The following is an 18,960-nucleotide window of genomic DNA, read 5'->3' on the forward strand; positions in this document are numbered from 1 at the left end:
ACAAATGGACAAAAGACATATGTATGAATGTGAATAAAAGAGCTGGATGAACATGCTTCGTGCCACGTTGAGGGATATCATAAAAGAAAAACAACGCAACAAAAGGACAAGTAATACAAAAGCAAAGCGAGGAAAATAACGAGAAAAGACAAGAATTCGTCCACTGGGGTAATCTCGGAGGGTATAACCGCCAAGGATATCAATGCAAATTCCAAGCGCCCCCACAGGATTATGCATGCAGCAGGAAGTCATTTCGGAAATTATGCTCGTGCTTCTTCCTCCGGCGAATACGAAGCTTGGCAGATCGGGCACTTGTACCGACGGTATTCAAACCATGATTTTAGACATTCTTGGTGGAAGGCATGCTTGCAGCGATTCAGTACGAGAATCTCGCCACCTGGTGGGGAATGCCGTGTCCCGCAGGCACATCGGGCATCTGGCCGTATAGTCGGGTTGTGGTGCTGGTCATGGGCCGGAACGGATGGATCGGGACAGGCAAGGTATGGGGATGACGACAGTGCTGATAGACAGATAGGACTGAGCGAGGGTTAGTTTAATTCTAGAAGGTTCGGACAATTTGTTCCGGATCATGTGGGCATCTAGTATCATGTGTTTATCCAGGAACGAAGTAAATTGGCATTGGGGCGTATTCACGGGCGAGTGTGCCTTGCCCAGAAACATAAACCCTGCTCGAAGATAGCTCGCCGATCCTTATAGGGCGTATAGAGCGGGGGGACCCAGAGCCTAGCCCTAGCGTCCCCGCACTACATCATCGAGCCACAGGGCCAAGAGGTTTGGGGAGGGGGCCGGAATCGGAGAACAGTGGAATGCTGAGATATCACACTTACCAAGTATCTTGGCCGTATTGCTGGGCACTGGTGGGGACGTTTTGTTCTTCCAACCATCGGTCAACAGACACAGGTTGGCCCAACACGTTCTGCAACTGTACCTGATAGACCGGTGGGAGAACAGTGGTTTGGGCCATTGCCCGCATGGCCGCCTGTCGTCGGTGATGCCACATGATCATTCTAGAAAATCGTACAAATCAGTGATCGGCACGTTAGAACTTCGAGAACAATTCCCATGCATGAAGCGGGGGAGCCAAGACTATCGGGACGATGTACTAACACTGGTATCAAGCTGATCAGTGAAAACAGGGCAACGGCCCCAATCACAACCCCGATTATCTCCTCTCGGGGCATAGAATTGTCCGCCATGAGTGGAGGATCATATGGATTCTGGGTCCAAGCGAAGAAGATACGAGAAGAAGATAAACAAATAAAGAATTGGAGTATCGCCCAATAGACCCAATGAAAATAGAGGAATAGCGCAGTGTGAGACAGTGTGCAACCTGGATCGGATCAATCGGTCAATCATGTATTCAGGCACCGTGCTTCCAATAATGATTGATGGCCCATTATTTGAGGCAAAAAATCAAATTTAATCTGGTTTTCGCCTCATGAGAGTAGAAAAATGGCCCTGGAGAAGTGGGTGGATTTGAAGCGGAGGAACTCTCGCACCCCGAAATGCCAAGTAATACCAAGAGCCAAGAGCCAAGATGCCAAGAATTAGGAAATAAACCAGAGCAACAAACAGCGACGACCTGTCTAGCCAAGAGAATGCCAAGAGCCCTCCGCACCAATCAGCATCAGAGAAATGTCGCGTGGGTGAGGGCTGAGACGCGCCCAGAATCGTTTGCGTCATCAACTCAATGGGGAAACTGAGCATGACGCGCCAAGAAATACCCGCTAGAGACTAAGATTTGGTAGATGAAGCTGATTGGATTAAGAATATCACGAATGCTGGTTCCCAGGATGTCGCACGCCATTTCCATCAGATTACTTCCGGTGTTAACAGCCGGTCATATCTGAGGTCGCCATCGATGAGATCTTGATCTTATTTATACTCTGAGACATCCCCCCAGAAGAAGAAAAAAGAAGGTTGTTTCATAGAAGTGTACCTGTTACTCAAAAGTAATTCCGGTGTATGGACTCTTATTCTCTTACCGATTCCTTCCATATGATGCCACCTTAAGAGCCTCATAGAAGTACATCTTTCATTCAATTTACTCAATTCACTCAACTAGAGATACCTCCACACCCTCATTCTTCGCCAGATGTCACAGGAAGCCCCAAAAGGCCCAGGCTCTCAGAGCCCTGCTGACATTACACAACAACCTCTCTCCCAGCCCGCCCATAGTCTCTCCTTTGACGATGTCATCGGTGAGCTCCAAACAAATTCCGACGATGGTTTGACATCTGCAGAGGTCAAGCAGCGCCTTGAGAAATATGGCGAGAACATGCTCGAAGGAGACGAAGGCGTCTCCTTGGCGAAAATTGTCATTCGACAGATCGCCAACGCCATGATGCTGGTAAGTCAGAAGCCAAAATCCAAGGGGTTATTGTTAAGAAGTTATAGGTCCTTATCATCGCCATGGCCGTCAGTTTCGGCATCAAGTCCTGGATCGAAGGAGGTTTCATCGCCGCTGTCATCGGTCTAAACATCGTCGTCGGTGTTTACCAGGACTACGCTGCAGAGAAGACCATGGACTCGCTGCGCTCGCTCAGCTCGCCCACTGGTGTAGTCACTCGTGATAGCAAGACGGCAACTGTTCCAGCAAATGAGATCGTCCCCGGTGACATGGTCGAATTGAAAGTTGGAGACACTGTCCCTGCTGATGTCAGGTATGTATCGTAATCCCCGCATATCACATACAGACCCCGATCTAACCTTTTCATAGACTCGTTGAAGCATTTAACTTCGAAACCGATGAAGCACTGTTAACCGGCGAGTCCCTCCCAGTCCAAAAAGACGCAAATGCCACTTTCGATGTCGACACCGGCCCAGGCGACAGACTGAACATTGCCTACAGTTCCTCAACCGTGACACGAGGACGTGCTCGCGGTATCGTCGTGGGGACCGGAATGAGAACCGAGATTGGAGCTATCGCTCAAGCCCTTCGCGGGACTGACTCGAAGCGTCGCCCTGTTAAGCGTGGACCTGAAGGCGAAACAAAGAAGAGATGGTATATCCAGGCTTGGACATTGACTACCACTGATGCTATTGGCCGGTTCCTGGGTACTAATGTTGGTACACCTTTGCAGCGGAAACTATCTAAGCTGGCGCTTCTACTCTTTGCTATTGCTGTCGTTTTTGCAATTGTCGTTGCTGCCTCAAACAACTGGCGCGGTGATAGCGAGGTTATCATTTATGCGGTCGCGACTGGTCTGGCTATGATTCCGGCGTGTTTGGTGGTTGTACTGACCATCACTATGGCCGTTGGAACGAAGCAGATGGTCAAGCGCCATGTCATTGTCCGGAAGCTGGATTCTTTGGAGGCACTCGGTGCTGTCACCAATATCTGCTCCGATAAGACTGGTACTCTGACCCAAGGCCGCATGGTCGTAAAGAGGGCTTGGATTCCATCTGTGGGAACTTACTTAGTCGGTGCCTCGAATGAGCCTCTTAACCCCCACGAGGGTGATTTGAGCCTGATGGCCGATCCTCCGATCAAGCTGGGTGGAAAAGATATGGGTGATGTAGCGTCGCCAGATGACCTATTGAAAGACAATGATGAACTCAAGGCTTTCCTTAACGTCACTGCCATGGCTAACCTGGCTCATCTCCACCAAAGTCCAACTGAGGGATGGCAGGCTCGCGGCGAACCCACCGATATTGCCATTCAGGTATTCGCCTCACGATTCAACTGGGGTCTGGATCGATGGACCAAGGGCGACAAGCCGGTCTGGCAACAACAGGCCGAGTATCCATTCGACTCGAGCGTGAAGAAAATGTCTGTTATTTTCTCGAAGCGCGATGAGAACTCAGAGAAGAGTCGTGAAATGATTTTCACTAAGGGCGCTGTTGAACGTGTTCTTGAGGCGTGCACTTCTATCAAGTGGAAGCCTGACTCCGACCCTGTTCCTATCGACGATGAAATCCGTGATGATATCTTGCATAACATGGAGGCTTTGGCTAAAGAGGGTCTCCGTGTGCTCGCTTTGGCCGGGCGCGAAAACACCACCCCCGCAAAAGAAGGCGGCGACCCTCTTCCCCGCGAGGAGGTCGAGAAAGACCTATCTTTCTACGGGTTGATCGGTCTCTACGACCCTCCTCGCCCGGAGACGGCCGGGGCTATTGCTCAGTGCTATAAGGCTGGAATTTCTGTGCATATGGTTACCGGTGACCATCCCGGTACTGCGCGTGCGATTGCTGCCCAAGTCGGAATCATTCCTGCGAACATGGATATGATCGCTAAGGACGTTGCTGATGCTATGGTGATGACGGCTTCCCAGTTTGATAAACTGACCGAAGACGAGATTGATCAACTCCCTACCCTTCCGTTAGTTATTGCTCGCTGCGCACCTAATACGAAGGTTCGCATGATCGATGCTTTACATCGTCGTGGTCGCTTTGTTGCTATGACTGGTGACGGAGTTAACGACTCTCCCTCGCTTAAGCGTGCTGATGTCGGTATTGCCATGGGTCAGAATGGCTCTGATGTGGCTAAGGATGCTTCCGAGCTAGTGTTGTCCGATGATAACTTTGCTTCCATCATCAACGGTATCGAAGAAGGTCGTCGCATTTTTGATAACATCCAGAAATTCGTTCTGCATCTTCTGGCGGAAAATGTTGCTCTAGCTATCACCCTGCTTATTGGATTGGCTTTCAAAGATGAGAGCAACCAGTCTGTCTTCCCTATTTCTCCCGTCGAGATCATCTGGATTATCATGGTTACCTCTGGTCTTCCTGATATGGGCCTAGGAATGGAGATAGCCGCTCCAGAAGTGATGGACCGGCCACCGCAAAGCGTAAGTTCTTCCAAGCCCTCCTCCCCTAACAATTCAATTCACTAACAAATCACAGAAACAAGGTATCTTCACTTGGGAAATCATCATCGATACCCTTGTCTACGGAGCCTGGATGGCCGGCCTCTGTCTGTCAGCATTCTCTCTCGTTATGTTCAAGTGGGGAGACGGCGATCTCGCCATGGGCTGCAACACAGAATACAACGACCCCAACAAGCCTTACAACTGCGAGACAGTTTTCCGTGCTCGCGCCACTACCTTTACTTGCATGACCTGGTTCGCCCTCTTCCTCGCCTGGGAGATGATGCACTTGCGTCGCAGCTTCTTCCAAATGCAGCCTAACTCAAAGAAACGCTATACCCAGTGGATGCATGATATTTGGCGCAACAAGTTCCTCTTCTTTGGTATTATGACTGGTTTCGTTCTTGCATTCCCCATCCTTTACATCCCGGTTATCAACCACAGTGTCTTCATGCATAGCAGTATCAGCTGGGAGTGGGGTATTGTCTTTGTTGAGACAGTGCTTTTCTTCTTGGGTATTGAGAGCTGGAAGTGGTGCAAGCGTGTTTACTTCCGTCGCCAGGACCGAAAGGCCGCGGCTCGGGGTGACCAACCTGGTAGTGAGCATCATGCTCTAAGAGATTTCAGCCGCTATACTACCATGGACCGCTCTGACACTCAGGCCAGTGAGATGAAGGTGGAGCAATCTATGGTCTAGGTGGTCTAGATTTTAATGAGCATTTATCCTCTAGCGTGCGCCTACCTATGATTTGAGATCCTCTGCTGCATTTGTTACAGATTACTTGTTCATTAGACATATACCACCAATTTTATTTTGAAATTCATGACATTTATTCAATGACATCTCCGTTCGATATATATATGGAACCTAAATATAATGAGTCAAATAGAAACCTACCTGAATTTGAGTACTCTGATCTCTATGCAGACATAAATCAAATCCCCGTAGTTTTATAATTTGGACGCATTTTTGTGACTTTGATCTAGCCATGACTGAATCATCCGCGTCAAACCGTCGATTTCTGTCTCGGTATTGCCAGCATGCAGACACACTCGCACTCGCTCCTTTCCTTCGGGAATTGTCGGCGGCATGATCGCTCGAACAATGAACCCATTCTCCTGGCAGACACTCGCCAGCTGTCGGGGCTGTGAAGTGCGAAGGGAGATAATGGGAGATGTTGGGAAATGGTCGACTTCGAACATGACTGATTGATATGTATGGAGGCCATCAAGCCGTTGTCGAAGATGGCGGATCAACTCCTGAAGCCGGCATTGTAACTAAGATCTAGTTAGCTATTGAGTATGAGGGTTGGAAAGACACGATTACTCACTGATTCAGTTTCACCTGATGAGAGGAGCTCATATGCTGCGCGAATCGATGCTAGGAAGGGGAATCCCAGAGCGGTGGTATAGATCAAACTCCGGGCATAGTTAATCAGGTAATCCCTTGTCTCCGGTCCACATAGAACCATAGCTGTATAAATGTCAGTCGGGAATTCCAGGGGGGGATCAGACCAGCCAAGACAACATACCTCCGTGACTCGCTAGTGCCTTGCCGAATGTGTGTACTCGGATGAAGATGCGATCCTGAACGCCAAGCTCTTGAACCACACCAGCACCTCGCGGGCCAAATACACCAGTCGCATGCGCCTCATCGACATAGAAATATCCATTACCGTGAGGTAGCAGCTCATCAACGACCGCGATAAACTCCTTGATGGGAGCAACATCGCCATCCATGCTGTAGATGGATTCAATGAGCACGAATACATTGCGCGTGCCTTGAGCAATTGCTGGATCTTCAGCTATTTGCGATCGTAAAACCTCTCTCAGGCCAATTGGCGAACTATGAGCAAACATCTTCCGAGAACCGGCCCGCGACAAACGCATGCCCTCATGGGCACTGGCGTGAATGAGCTCATCGTACAAAATCACATCGCCTGGTTGGGGGAGGCTAGATAATACGCCGACATTGGCGTCATATCCGGAGTTAAATAGAAGAGCTGTCGGGGCTTGATGGAATGTTGCGACAAAGTTCTCGAGCTCTTCCGCGTACGCCGAATTCCCGTCTAATAGCCGAGATCCCCCGCTGGCAAGCGGGAATGATGGTGGTGTATTGTTTAAAAGTCCCAGAAAACGTTCTCGGTAGGCAGAAGATGTTGACAGAGATAAGAAATCATTAGAAGAGAAATCCACCGCTGTTTGGGGCAAAACAGTCAGTCTCCGACGGGCAGATTTGGCTTCCCGGTGCGATAATGCGGCGGAAAGCGAGTCAATGAGGGTTTTGGTCCTTAATGTCGATGGAGTAGCCATATCGACTTTCATATCAATTCACTTGTTCTTCTTCCTGTTCCTGGTTATTCGCAATACATTTTAGTGAGATTGACACAAAAGCAAATAAATACAAGTCGTTGAGAAACCCCAACAGGGATAATTCGGTGAATTGCAGAAAATGTGGAGATTTTTGGCGTGGAGTCAAAACTCAACTTGTCCCGAGGTCTCTTTTGGACTTCATCGTGACTCACTTCATCTTTCATCATGCCTGTCGGTGCAGCACTCTGGCGCAGTTTACGAGCTCATCAAGTATATGGAGCTAACACGGACGTGGGGAAAACAATCGTCTCCACGGTGTTGTGTAATGCCGCCCAACGCCAGAAACAACAGGCCGCATTTCTCAAGCCCGTGTCTACAGGGGCACTGAATGACGCCGATGATCGGTAAAAGAATATTTTCATTTTTAAATTTAATTCAATTGCTGACCGGCCATAGGCACTTGAAACGTTATGGCGCCGGGACGCTCACCAAATGTCTCTACCAATTCGATGATCCAGTGAGCCCGCATTTGGCAGCAAAGGATAAATTTGTATGTGCCTCTCCTAATTCAAAAGACACAAAGCTCATTGTGCAGGTTCCGCGAGATGATGATCTCCTCGCATCCATACATAACACACTATCCGACTGGGCGCGGTCTGACATTGACTTCGCCCTTGTTGAGACTGCCGGGGGCGTGCACTCCCCTGGCCCCAATGGCAATTCCCAGGCAGATTTATATCGACCACTTCGGCTGCCAATCGTGTTGGTGGCAGACTCTCGTTTAGGGGGAATCTCTTCTTCGATCTCTGCCTACGAGTCGTTGCTCCTTCGTGGTTATGATGTCTCATCGGTTCTCTTGTTCCGAGATGAGTACTACCAAAATCATGAATACCTGCGTGATTACTTCCAGAAAAAGAGTATTCCTATGGTATCGCTCCCAGCACCTCCAGCCCGGCCATCGCAGGTGGATGCCAACTCCCAATTAAGGGACGAGGAGGCCATGCTCAGCTATTACCAAAAGTCCGCGAAGGAGTCAGAGGTCCTTCGACTGCTTGAAGACATGTCCATCCGCAATAATGAGCGCGTCGAACGTCTCGAAGAGATGGCCGACCGTGCCAAAGAGCTCATATGGTACCCCTTTACCCAGCACCAAGGCATGCAGGCTAAGGACATTACCGTCATCGACTCAGCGTATGATGACTATTTCCAAACATTCGGCTCAAAAACATCCAAAGATACTCAAAGTGAACTGCGCCCGACATTCGATGGGTCTGCGTCCTGGTGGACTCAAGGCTTGGGCCATGGTAACCCTGAGCTGTCACTATCTGCTGCCTATGCCGCCGGTCGGTATGGACATGTCATGTTTGCGGGGGCCGTTCATGAGCCAGCACTGGCGCTTGCGGATGATTTATTGAAAACGCTTGAAAACCCAAGGCTTACCAAGGTCTTCTACACAGACAATGGTAGCACGGGGATGGAAGTAGCCGTGAAGATGGGCCTACGCGCTTCTTGCGACCGATACGGCTGGGATGCCAGCCAGGAGCAAATTGGTATCCTTGGACTTAAGGGTAGCTACCACGGTGACACTATCGGTGTGATGGACTGCTCGGAACCTTCAATATTCAATAAGAAGGTCGAGTGGTATCGTGGCCGTGGCCACTGGTTTGATTTCCCACTTGTCAAGATGGTTGGCGGATCTTGGAAAGTTGAGATCCCCGGCGAACTACAAGCAGAACTCGGCGAGGATATTGATTTCGCTTCATTGGGATCGGTCTTTGACCTCAACCAGCGTCTTGAGTCTGCCACTGCTCAGCGTTATAAGGACTACATCCATTGCACTATTGAGGATCTCGTCAAGCGACAAGGAGTGAAGTTTGGAGCATTGATCCTGGAACCTGTCATCCTCGGTGCGGGTGGAATGCTTTTCTGGTAGGAATCTAGTACCAAAATTTTTCATCTGCAGATGAACTAACTACTATATCATTCTAGTGACCCCCTCTTCCAGAGATGTCTGACCGATGTGGTTCGCGACCACCCAGAGTTGTTCTCCACCAGCGCTTCTGCTCCCAAAGAATCTCCGTCCTGGTCAGGGCTGCCAGTTATCTTCGACGAAGTCTTCACTGGACTATACCGTCTCGGTCGTCGGACATCCGCATCTTTCTTAGGCGTACACCCTGATGTCGCCGTCAACGCCAAACTCCTCACAGGTGGGCTGGTACCTCTCTGCACGACTGTCGCTAGCGAGGAAATTTTCAATGCTTTCTCGAGTCCAGAGAAGAGCGATGCCCTCCTCCATGGCCACAGTTACACTGCCCATGCAGTTGGATGCACAGTTGCTGTGGACTCCTTGAAGACCATGGCCAAGCTTGATACTGATGGATCGTGGGATGCATACCGTGCTGACTGGCGTAGCAACTCACCTGCTACTGCTGAAGCTTCAACTCCTGATGTGTGGAGTGTCTGGTCACATGGTCTGCTCCAGGACTTGTCTTCCACGAACTCGGTGGAAAGCGTGTTTGCCATTGGAACCGTGCTTAGTATTTCACTGCGTGATGCAGCTGGTGGGGGTATGTGCTTGAGACCTGATTTTCTGCATTGATCAAGCTAACAATATCGCAGGTTACAACTCCAATGCTGCGAAGGGACTGCAGCAGAAGTTGGCTGTTGGCGGCGATAACTTCAATGTTCACTCCCGCGTCCTCGGAAACGTCCTTTACCTGATGTCTAGTGTCACTTCTAAACCTGAGTCGCTCCGAGAGATGGAGCGTCTCCTCCGAGCAGCATTAGTGTAGGTAGAATATATATAAGAATACTTTGGTAGCAACATGACAATTGAATATTTCAGCGCATCTTGTACACAGGATTTGCAACTAGTACTGAGTATCCTTGGCATATATTAACAGAAATATATCTGGCCATTTTTGGAGGGATTAAAGTATTGCAGGGCCTATACAATAGAGCTCGTTCCCGTCTCGGGGCGTGTGATGTATCGAAAGGCTTCCTGTTTTTCATTGCCGTCCACTATAGCATAAAGTAAATATACATCCACTATGTTGTATAGGATAAAGTTAATATACAAATGTCATTCCGAATACATTGTAGCGTGGCTGGCTGAGGTAGCAGTTGATAGATCAGATAGATCATCTCCCTTGAAATATTAGTGAACGCAGCTTGCAGAGCCGATCGCGATCTGCGAGGGACTACTCCCTACTCCGTACGGAGTATGTTGTACTGCTGCCGTCCATGTAGTGGACTTATTTATTTCATTACCTATATTTGAAAGAGAAAATTGCCTTCTTCTCTGTACTTGCCTTTGTCATGTTCCTTTCTTATTATGAAATTACACACTGAACAGCCAAGGCGAAGGCCGTCTCCCAAATGGCCTCTTCTTTTCCTTGGTCCGGCCGTCCTTTATTATACCTCCCAACAATTTAAGGATGGAGTTGACTTTAACTTGGATCAAACACTTCTTTCCGTCCCCTCTGCCGAGCACGCTCGCAATTGGAGTGCTTTCTATACTACTGGCACCCATCTTCCTGGGCAAGGCCTTCAACAGGCGCAATGGACCCAAGAAAAATGGAAAGAATTCGGTCTTTCTGACACCCAAATTCTTTCATTTGATACCGAGTTGCCAACTGTGATCGGACCGCAGCGCGTGGCCCTTTTCCAAGACTCAAACGTGTTGTATGAGGCCCCCTTGGTCGACGGCGACGACCAACAAGACTTCGCACCCGCATTTTTCTCATTTTCCACGAATGGCAATATTAGCGCTTCCTACGTGTTCGCCAACTTTGGTGGCGAGGAAGACTTTGAGGCTCTCGCACGGGCTAATATTAGCGTGGAGGGCAAGATCGCAGTTTTAAAGCTTGCCGATGTGTCGCCATATCTACGTGAGCGTGGAATTAACATCTTCCGAGGTGAGCAGATCAATAACTGTGCGAGAAGAGGCGTGGCAGGTGTGCTCGTCTATCCCGATCCCCAGAACGATGGGCCAATCACTGATTCAAATGGATACGAGCCTTTTCCCAATGGCCCTGCCCGACCGCCAACTTTGATAGAGCGCGGTACTATTGGCGATATCTGTAAGTGCAATCTTACCTAGGTATGGATGTGTTGATTTAAAACAGTTTCTGACCTTCCATAGATGCATTCAAAAACGGCTATCTGCCAACTATACCGTGTATCCCAATATCCTACGCCGACGCTATTCCTCTCCTCACTGCCTTGAATGGACACGGCCCATTGGCCTCCGATTTCGACGAGCGATGGCATGGTGGTGGCTTAGAATACCGCGGTGTGCACTATAACGTTGGCCCATCGCCCGACAACGTTTATATCAATCTTATCACCCATGCAGAGATCAACCCAGGTCAAGTGCATAATGTGATCGCCACCATTCCAGGTGAAGTCGCAGATGAAGTTGTTATCCTTGGCAATCATCGTGACGCCTGGGGCCCTGGCGCTGGGGATCCAGGAAGCGGATCAGCAGCCCTCAACGAAGTTATTCGTAGCTTCGGCGTCGCAGTCCGTAAAGGCTGGCGACCACACCGCACCCTTATGTTGGCTAGCTGGGAAGGCGAGGAGTTTGGGCAGGTTGGCTCCTTAGCTTGGATACAGGCGAACATGCCCTGGGTAAATGCGACTGCAGTAGCTTACCTCAACGTCGTGGTTGCAGCTGGAGGCCGCACTCTCCACGTAAATGCTAGCCCTCTACTGCATGGTGCGATAAAGGATGCAACACAGCGGGTGGAATCTCCTGACGAGCCAGGTAAAACCGTGTTCGACGTCTGGGACAAAAAAATAAACCCGCCAGGAGGTGGCGATGCCATTTATTTCTCAGGATCTGCATGTATATCGACCCTGGACATGGGATTTATACCAGGCATAGGTGATAGCCCATTTACCTACCACTCTGGTTTTGATACTCATGACTGGATGGATCGAATTGGAGATCCGGGTTGGCAACATCATGTCACCATGGCAAAGATCTGGTCTCTCATGGCGGCCCGCCTAGCTGAAGCACGCGTACTGCAGATGCATGCTTCTGATTACGCTGTGGCTTTGAGAGAATGGTTGGACAATCTGTTTGCGAACGATTCGTTGCCCCAGATTGATTCAACTGTACTGTATGATGCTGTTGGCCGACTATCGCAAGCTGCAAAACAATTTGACACCGATACTGCATCCCTCACAGCGTATGAATGTCCCTGGTGGAATTTCTGGTCTGATTGTGGACTTGAAGCCGCTTACAGTGCTGCGAACAAGAAGTACATGGGGATCGAAAGGGCTTTCTACTACGATATTGATCAGGATGACAACCTACCCGCTCTCATTGATGGTAATCCTTACTTTCATCATGTGCTGTATAGACCTGGAGCGTGGTATGCAAATTCACTAGTATTTCCGGGACTGGGCGATAGTTTGAGCGCGGGGAATTGGACAAATGTCGAGGTTAGTATAATTCCCGTCCATTTCCATTTGCCCTTTACTGACTTGAGTAGCGGTGGTGTGAAATTCTAGCTGATAAGGTGGACAATGCAGCGAGCATATTGCAGAGTCAGTAGAGAAAGTTTGATGGATGCTAACTACTTTAGAAATTCCGATCGGAAGTTGAAGCCTGTATAGTAAGTTAGTGACCAGTTCTTCATTGCAGTTATTTTTATAATTTTGAACGCTTGTCTATTAGATCTCATTGTCCACTAGTAATGTAATAAGGCATACCTAAAGACCAGCTGCTAGACAAGGAAAAAAAAATTGTAGAAACAAGGAAAAGCGACCATTATGTAGATTAGTAGACAGTGTCAACCTATAGCCTGAACAAATACTGTTATCTTTTTCTCAAGTATAGTTTCAACAGAATACAAACGGTAGTCTTATGATCATGTTGTGATAAATCCATAGGTGTTTGATTCTAAATATAGAGTACGATGTAGGTCTTTCTCATACCATGCATTGCTGCCTTTTTGTGGCTGGCTGAGCGTGCATGTGCCCAACAATTCATGAGCGAACATCCATTCACGACATCCTGGAGGCTAATAGTCCTCACACCTAAGCCTTGGCATCGGGATTAAGGAACTCTGCTGTCACACGCTTTCGGATCCATTCCTCGCAGGTAACCTCGTGCATACCAGCTTGGACAACACTAGGCTCCCACCGACCCTTCACATCACAACCGGGTAAAGTCTTCACCATACTCTCGGGGTCTGGTGAGCCGAAATAAACCATTGAATATCGCTCCGCAGCATACACACCGGTGGCGTCGTCGATTCGCCCTACCTTTTCTTCAGGTGCGACAACTCGATGTAACGAACTCTTCCACCGGCCATTGGTCTGACGCTCCATCAAATCTCCGACGTTGATAACCATCGTATTTGGCTTAAAGGCAACTGGACGGAACACTTTTCCATCATTTACTTGCAAGCCTCCTACCGGATCGGGGAATAGTAGGGTAATTTGACCAAAGTCGGTGTGTGCATTGAGTCGGCGGAATGATCCGTCTTCAAGCAGATTCATGGGCATTTGAGGAAAGTGGTTCCAAGACATATGGCAAAGATTGCGTGTTTGTGAACGAGAAAGGTAGTTCTCGTCTGGCAGCTCCAAGGCTTTGCTACAGAAACGGAGAATGGTGTGGTTGAGGTTGGTCATGGCATCCCACCATTTCTCGATAAAGGCGCGCAAACCAGGAAGCTCTTCTTCTGTGGGCAGACGGTTCTTGGGTATATCTTCACCGACTTCTTCGGTGTGTGGGTTTCCTATTTCTAGACCTTGTTTTTTCTCGGGGGCGGTCCTGCGGAGTTCTTGTACAGTTGCATCATCGAATACAAGTTGGCTGATGTATGTCAAGCCATCAGGCACAAATCCACGATGGTCCTCGACGCCATCAGGTGGGTGGAGGATGGAAAGTTTCACGTCAATCGGTAGGTCAAAGAATTTCTTGCACTACCGGCAATGCTGTTAGTAGTGAACCAAGCAAGGGAGCTGATCAAAAGAGGGCTTCAAGATATATGAAGGGAACTTACATAGCTTCTGGCTTCGTTCAAAAACTCTTCAGATATCCCGTGGTTGGAGATATAGGCAAATCCGCATGATTGGAAAGCGCTGTCTAACAGTTTAAGAGCGCCACGCTCCTCTTCAGGTGTTCCCTGGAGTAGAGACATGTCTACCACAGGAATATCGGCGGGTTCAAGGCCTTCCACAGTCATCTTGAAAATTGAGAATTGAGAAAGAAGATTTTTGTATGAAATCTTTTGGGACAGTATGGGTTCCTTTAAGTTCGAGGTTAACATGTAGCGTATAAATTGTTTGACTCGCCACAAGGCCAGTTTCAAGACATGTATGTTTCTAGAGCATAGCAGCATGACATATAAATCTGATGTATCATATCAGAGAGCATCTTCCCAATCACACTGTTACACATTTCTTGGCATAAGCTGAGTATATTACTCCGTACGGAGTACAATAAGAGTGCCCCCGCCGGAGCTGAAAGGCACTCGCGCATGCATATACAAGGGTGTTATTGTCATCTTGTGTGGCTTGATATGACGCCTGTCCAGTGATTCAGCTCACTAGATGCAGGAGACGAGTCAAAGCTGAGAAATCTTTTATGCACTGTGACCCACGGGATCCATATTGCTGGACTAGAGAAAGTGTGATATGCGATCGTCACAATTTCATACTTAGAACTGACAGTACTCCGTAGGGGGAATGCCATGCAAGTATACCTACAGTATACCTACAGAAAGCTGCGGGCCATGATATTTAAGCTCAACGCCACCTCCGGCACATCCGAATTTGCTCGTGATTTCACATCTTGCGCACAACTAATCTCCAATAGGGAGCTTAGACATGCTATTTTAAGGACTTTTGGGCTCAAGTGGGTAGGTAGTAAATGAATGTTGAATTGCTGATGCCGACTAGCTCGCAAAAGATTAATGATTAATCCAAAATATATCCATCTTTTGCTCAAACTCGCGGGGAATCAGCGGTATCTGTTTGTTTTGGGACGAGATAGAATAGAGATAGAACACCAAGAACAATAGAAAGAGATGCTGGGAAATTGTTAGACTTAATTAGTTCCCATGCCAAGCTTCATCTAGACGGAGGAAGTACTGAAACTCACCTAATATACAATTCATGTAATGAAATCCAATTATTTGCACAACCATGCCAGATAGCAAGGGACCTATTATGAGGCCAAGATTGAATGCTATTTCAATTATGGAAAATACCCTGGATTGGGAACCATGGGGTCCAAAAGCATTGGGATTCTCGGCCTGCATTTGCTCAGTCACAACTATGATCAGTTAGCACGAGAACAATGGAAGATCGAACAGGAAATAAGCTTACCAACCAACTGAAGTGCATCTGCCCCACGCACAAAACTGGAAGCAACGCCGATACCCAAAATGGTGGCGAATAAAATCGGTAATGTATCTGTTCTAGGGCTGACAGATAGAGAGTGGTCTGATGCCACGACCCCAAGCAGCCACAACAAAATACCAAGGAGACACCATCCAGCAAATGTGAGATGTCGCAAGTCGAATCGGTCACGCATCCACCCCGCGATGGGGTTCAAGAAGAGTGGAGGAATTTGCAAGGCGAGGAGTGCGGACCCTACGCGTAAGCTACCCCATCCAAAGGCAGTGCGGAGTTGAGTTGGTAAAGTGGTGTCAAAGGCAGAAAGAATAAGAGAGAACACCAATGTGTTGAGAAGCCCAGTCAAAGTTCGGGGGTCAGTTAAGATGGTGGAATAAAAGTTACGAGATGCTTTGTACTCGACTGTGGGCTCGGACTCTGCTGTCTGTGTTTTGGAGTTGGAGGAATGAGAATCCGGAGTGAGAGTATCATCTTTCTTTGACGGTAGCAATCGTTCAGTCGAGTCAGAAGTGTCTATCTCATTGCAATCGATCATAAGCAGACGGGCACCGAAGTCCAGGCTGAGCAACGTAAGAGGAACGGACCATGCTTGCCAATAGCCACTCAGCTCAAGTAGTGCCCCAGATATGGCCGGCCCAGTAGTAATACCGGCCTGGATAAATGATGTGACTGTCCCCATGACGCTCCCAAACTTTTGCCTGTCGATGTTGTCGGCCAACGTTGTGAATCCGATAATCCATGTTGCCGATCCGGAGATGCCCTGAATTACCCGTCCCGCAAAAAGTACGTAAACTAACAGTTTGTATGTCAGTGATGCGTTCTTTGTAAATATAGCCGTACTCACCAGATGGGCACCAGGCAACCAGAAGTGTTCCCACGAGGCTCACGGAAATCGCCATTAATAATGGAACTTTTCTGTTCGGTACTTTGTCTGCAAGATGGGCAATGACTGGAGCGGATATCATAGCAACAAACCCATGGAGAGACAAAAGCTCCGCGGTGAGACCCTGTATACGAGACGGATCTTGTTTGAGGCGGGTCTCGACCATGTAAGCCAGGATTGGTACGATGAACGCATACAGAAAGGCCTCTTGATTGGGGTCAGTAAGGTCAGGAGAAAATCAAGGTTGACATACCACAAAAGAGACCGACTGTCACAGTGGAGATGATGAAAATTTTCGAGGAACGCCATTTGTAACCTAGGCCATCACTACCATTCGTCATGGTGGTAGAGAAGTATGGACAAGATATGGAAGAAAAGTCCGATGCAAGTTCGCCATTGCCCCCCATTTAATGTCACCTAGAAATTGCCGATCGACATTGCATGAGACTAGTATGGAAAACTCTGTATGGCTATTTAGAAGCTGCATATTCCAAGGGGGGTAAGACACAACTCCGTGCAGCTGCGGCTGTGTCGATCTGCACCAAGTGGAGCTGAGATTCGATATATCTTTGTAAAACATATTAGCTGCATCCCATCATTGATGTATTATTTTCTTTTCCATTTCCTAATTTCCTCATTGTTTAGGGAATCCTATTCGAGATGGACGAAAGCACTCCCCTCCTTCAAAACCAAACCCACCATCTACCTCAACATCGACTATTGGTCATTTTCCCAGCTTTGGCATTGATACAATTCACCTCATTCCTCGATCAAACAGCAATTGCAACAAGTCTACCGGCCATCTCATCAGCACTTAACACCGGAGCCTCGATCTCTCTTGTCGGAGCCAGCTTCCTCATCACTAGCACCAGTATCCAACTCATCAATGGCCGATTGTCCGATATTTTTGGGCGAAAGCTCTGTCTTGCGACCGCGTTGACAATCATGGGCATTGGAAACCTGTTCTCAGGCTTCTGTCAGACGCCCGTGCAATTGTTTGCTTCTCGTGCCTTTACCGGTCTTGGAGCTGGTGCTATTAATGCCCTGGTACAAATCGCGATCGCGGATATTACCACTCTTGAGCAGCGCGGCTATTATTTTGGTATAATTGGCATGGCTGTTGCATTTGGAAATGGACTTGGGCCTGTGATCGGTGGAATATTGACCGAGGCAGTGGGTTGGCAATGGTCGTTTTGGTTTGTGTGTCCACTGTGTGCGGTCGCGGTTATCTATCTTCTTCTCGTCTGGCCTCCTTCGAAGAATACCTCTTCTTCCGAGAAGACCTTTGATAGGTTGAAATTAGTTGACTGGCCCGGAGCATGGCTTAGTCTGGCTGCGATTAGTTTGTTCCTGATTCCCGTTTCGCAGGGAGGATCTGGCCTTGCCTGGGATTCGCCCATATTGATAGCTATGCTGGTTGCTAGTGCGGTTCTATTCAGCATGTTCTTCGTCGTTGAGTTCCATTGGGCAAAGCTACCTATGTTGCCAAAGCATCTGTTTGGATACGGTCGCTCTACGAACATTCTGATCCTGAGCAATATTCTTATCGGTTGGATCTTCTGGGGTAATCTCTTCATTACGCCACTGTATCTACAGAACATTCGCTCTTATAGCCCAGGTCAGGCTGGACTTTTCATTCTGCCCATGGTGGTTGCTCATGGCTTGACATCTGCTCTGACGGGAATTATCATCTCAGCATGTGGGCGTTATAAGGTCGTCATCGTCACCGGTGCGGTGTCATGGGTTATCGCTGCTGTAGTCAAACTGCACTATAGTCTACACACTCCGATGTGGTTGTTCATGATCGTTTGTGTCTTTGATGGAGTAGGTGTTGGATGCTCGTTGCAACCAGGTATGACTTTCTCGTCCTTGCGTCAATGTTCTGACCATAACTGACATACCCTAGTTCTCATTGGACTATTCGCAGGCTCCGATAGCAAAGACCGCGCTGTGTTGACTGGGTTGCGCAACTTCATTCGTGACATGGGAGGGGCTGTTGGCACGACAGGTAAGAAGTTGCCCCTTGTTAAGTTAGTAAAACTCCTAATTTCTTGAAGTATCGGGTGCTATTATTAGCAACATACTATCCAGCCAGCTAGCAACTAAACTCAGTCCTGGCCTCATCGCACAACTAACCTCCTCTGTATTCGCCTTGAAAGACCTGAACCTTTCAGAGGAGCAGGTACAAATGATATCAAACAGCTATATGGATGGTATCCATGGAGTGTTCCTTTCCTATTCTGCATTGATAGCGGTGTATCTCTGTGCTTGTTTGTTTATTGAAGACTATGGACTCAAAGCGAACAAGAGGGAAAGCGGGGAGCAGAATGGTGACAGCAACAATTAATCCCTAGTGGTGAGGGCGAAATATATATTTCATAATGTATATTATCTCTAGAAGGTCTACAAGCAATACATATTAATCTCTTTCGGATACGCAGCACCTTAGAACGTTAGCTCTAATGGAGAAAATGGCTGACTGGATCTCGGCCTTGATCTTCAGAAACCCCTTATCTAGAGCTGATTTACGCAGTACTAAGATCCGTAGGGCTGCAGTGC

General features: G+C 48.3%; 6 protein-coding genes across 6 annotated transcripts; 3 read left to right on the forward strand and 3 right to left on the reverse strand.

Annotated features, from left to right (window-relative positions):
- Positions 1–2,116: 2,116 nt before the first annotated feature.
- On the forward strand, positions 2,117–5,526 carry PGRI_069370 (ATPase, P-type, K/Mg/Cd/Cu/Zn/Na/Ca/Na/H-transporter; the record flags this gene model as incomplete). Its single annotated transcript, XM_040794651.1, has 4 exons — positions 2,117–2,371; positions 2,419–2,684; positions 2,741–4,811; positions 4,867–5,526. The coding sequence occupies 4 exons, from the start codon at positions 2,117–2,119 to the stop codon at positions 5,524–5,526; spliced, it is 3,252 nt and encodes a 1,083-aa protein (XP_040648982.1).
- Positions 5,527–5,780: 254 nt separating this feature from the next.
- On the reverse strand, positions 5,781–7,142 carry PGRI_069380 (aminotransferase class I/II-fold pyridoxal phosphate-dependent enzyme; the record flags this gene model as incomplete). The annotated part of the gene is made up of 3 exons (XM_040794652.1): positions 5,781–6,107; positions 6,161–6,303; positions 6,362–7,142. 3 exons carry the CDS (start codon positions 7,140–7,142, stop codon positions 5,781–5,783), a joined length of 1,251 nt encoding a protein of 416 aa, XP_040648983.1.
- A 225-nt stretch (positions 7,143–7,367) lies between these two features.
- Positions 7,368–12,662, forward strand: bioDA (adenosylmethionine-8-amino-7-oxononanoate aminotransferase; the record flags this gene model as incomplete). Its single annotated transcript, XM_040794653.1, has 7 exons — positions 7,368–7,546; positions 7,599–7,692; positions 7,738–9,071; positions 9,132–9,709; positions 9,762–9,930; positions 10,503–11,224; positions 11,287–12,662. The coding sequence occupies 7 exons, from the start codon at positions 7,368–7,370 to the stop codon at positions 12,660–12,662; spliced, it is 4,452 nt and encodes a 1,483-aa protein (XP_040648984.1).
- A 528-nt stretch (positions 12,663–13,190) lies between these two features.
- PGRI_069400 (Oxoglutarate/iron-dependent dioxygenase) lies at positions 13,191–14,344 on the reverse strand (the record flags this gene model as incomplete). Its single annotated transcript, XM_040794654.1, has 2 exons — positions 13,191–14,081; positions 14,162–14,344. The coding sequence occupies 2 exons, from the start codon at positions 14,342–14,344 to the stop codon at positions 13,191–13,193; spliced, it is 1,074 nt and encodes a 357-aa protein (XP_040648985.1).
- Positions 14,345–15,070: 726 nt separating this feature from the next.
- On the reverse strand, positions 15,071–16,742 carry PGRI_069410 (Major facilitator superfamily domain, general substrate transporter; the record flags this gene model as incomplete). Its single annotated transcript, XM_040794655.1, has 5 exons — positions 15,071–15,190; positions 15,371–15,435; positions 15,489–16,310; positions 16,363–16,608; positions 16,655–16,742. 5 exons carry the CDS (start codon positions 16,740–16,742, stop codon positions 15,071–15,073), a joined length of 1,341 nt encoding a protein of 446 aa, XP_040648986.1.
- A 319-nt stretch (positions 16,743–17,061) lies between these two features.
- PGRI_069420 (Major facilitator superfamily domain, general substrate transporter) lies at positions 17,062–18,748 on the forward strand (the record flags this gene model as incomplete). The annotated part of the gene is made up of 3 exons (XM_040794656.1): positions 17,062–18,253; positions 18,308–18,409; positions 18,459–18,748. 3 exons carry the CDS (start codon positions 17,062–17,064, stop codon positions 18,746–18,748), a joined length of 1,584 nt encoding a protein of 527 aa, XP_040648987.1.
- Between the last annotated feature and the right edge of the window lie 212 nt (positions 18,749–18,960).

This window comes from Penicillium griseofulvum (genome assembly GCF_001561935.1).
Source record: "Penicillium griseofulvum strain PG3 chromosome Unknown contig_92, whole genome shotgun sequence".
Classification (NCBI taxonomy): Eukaryota; Fungi; Ascomycota; class Eurotiomycetes; order Eurotiales; family Aspergillaceae; genus Penicillium; species Penicillium griseofulvum.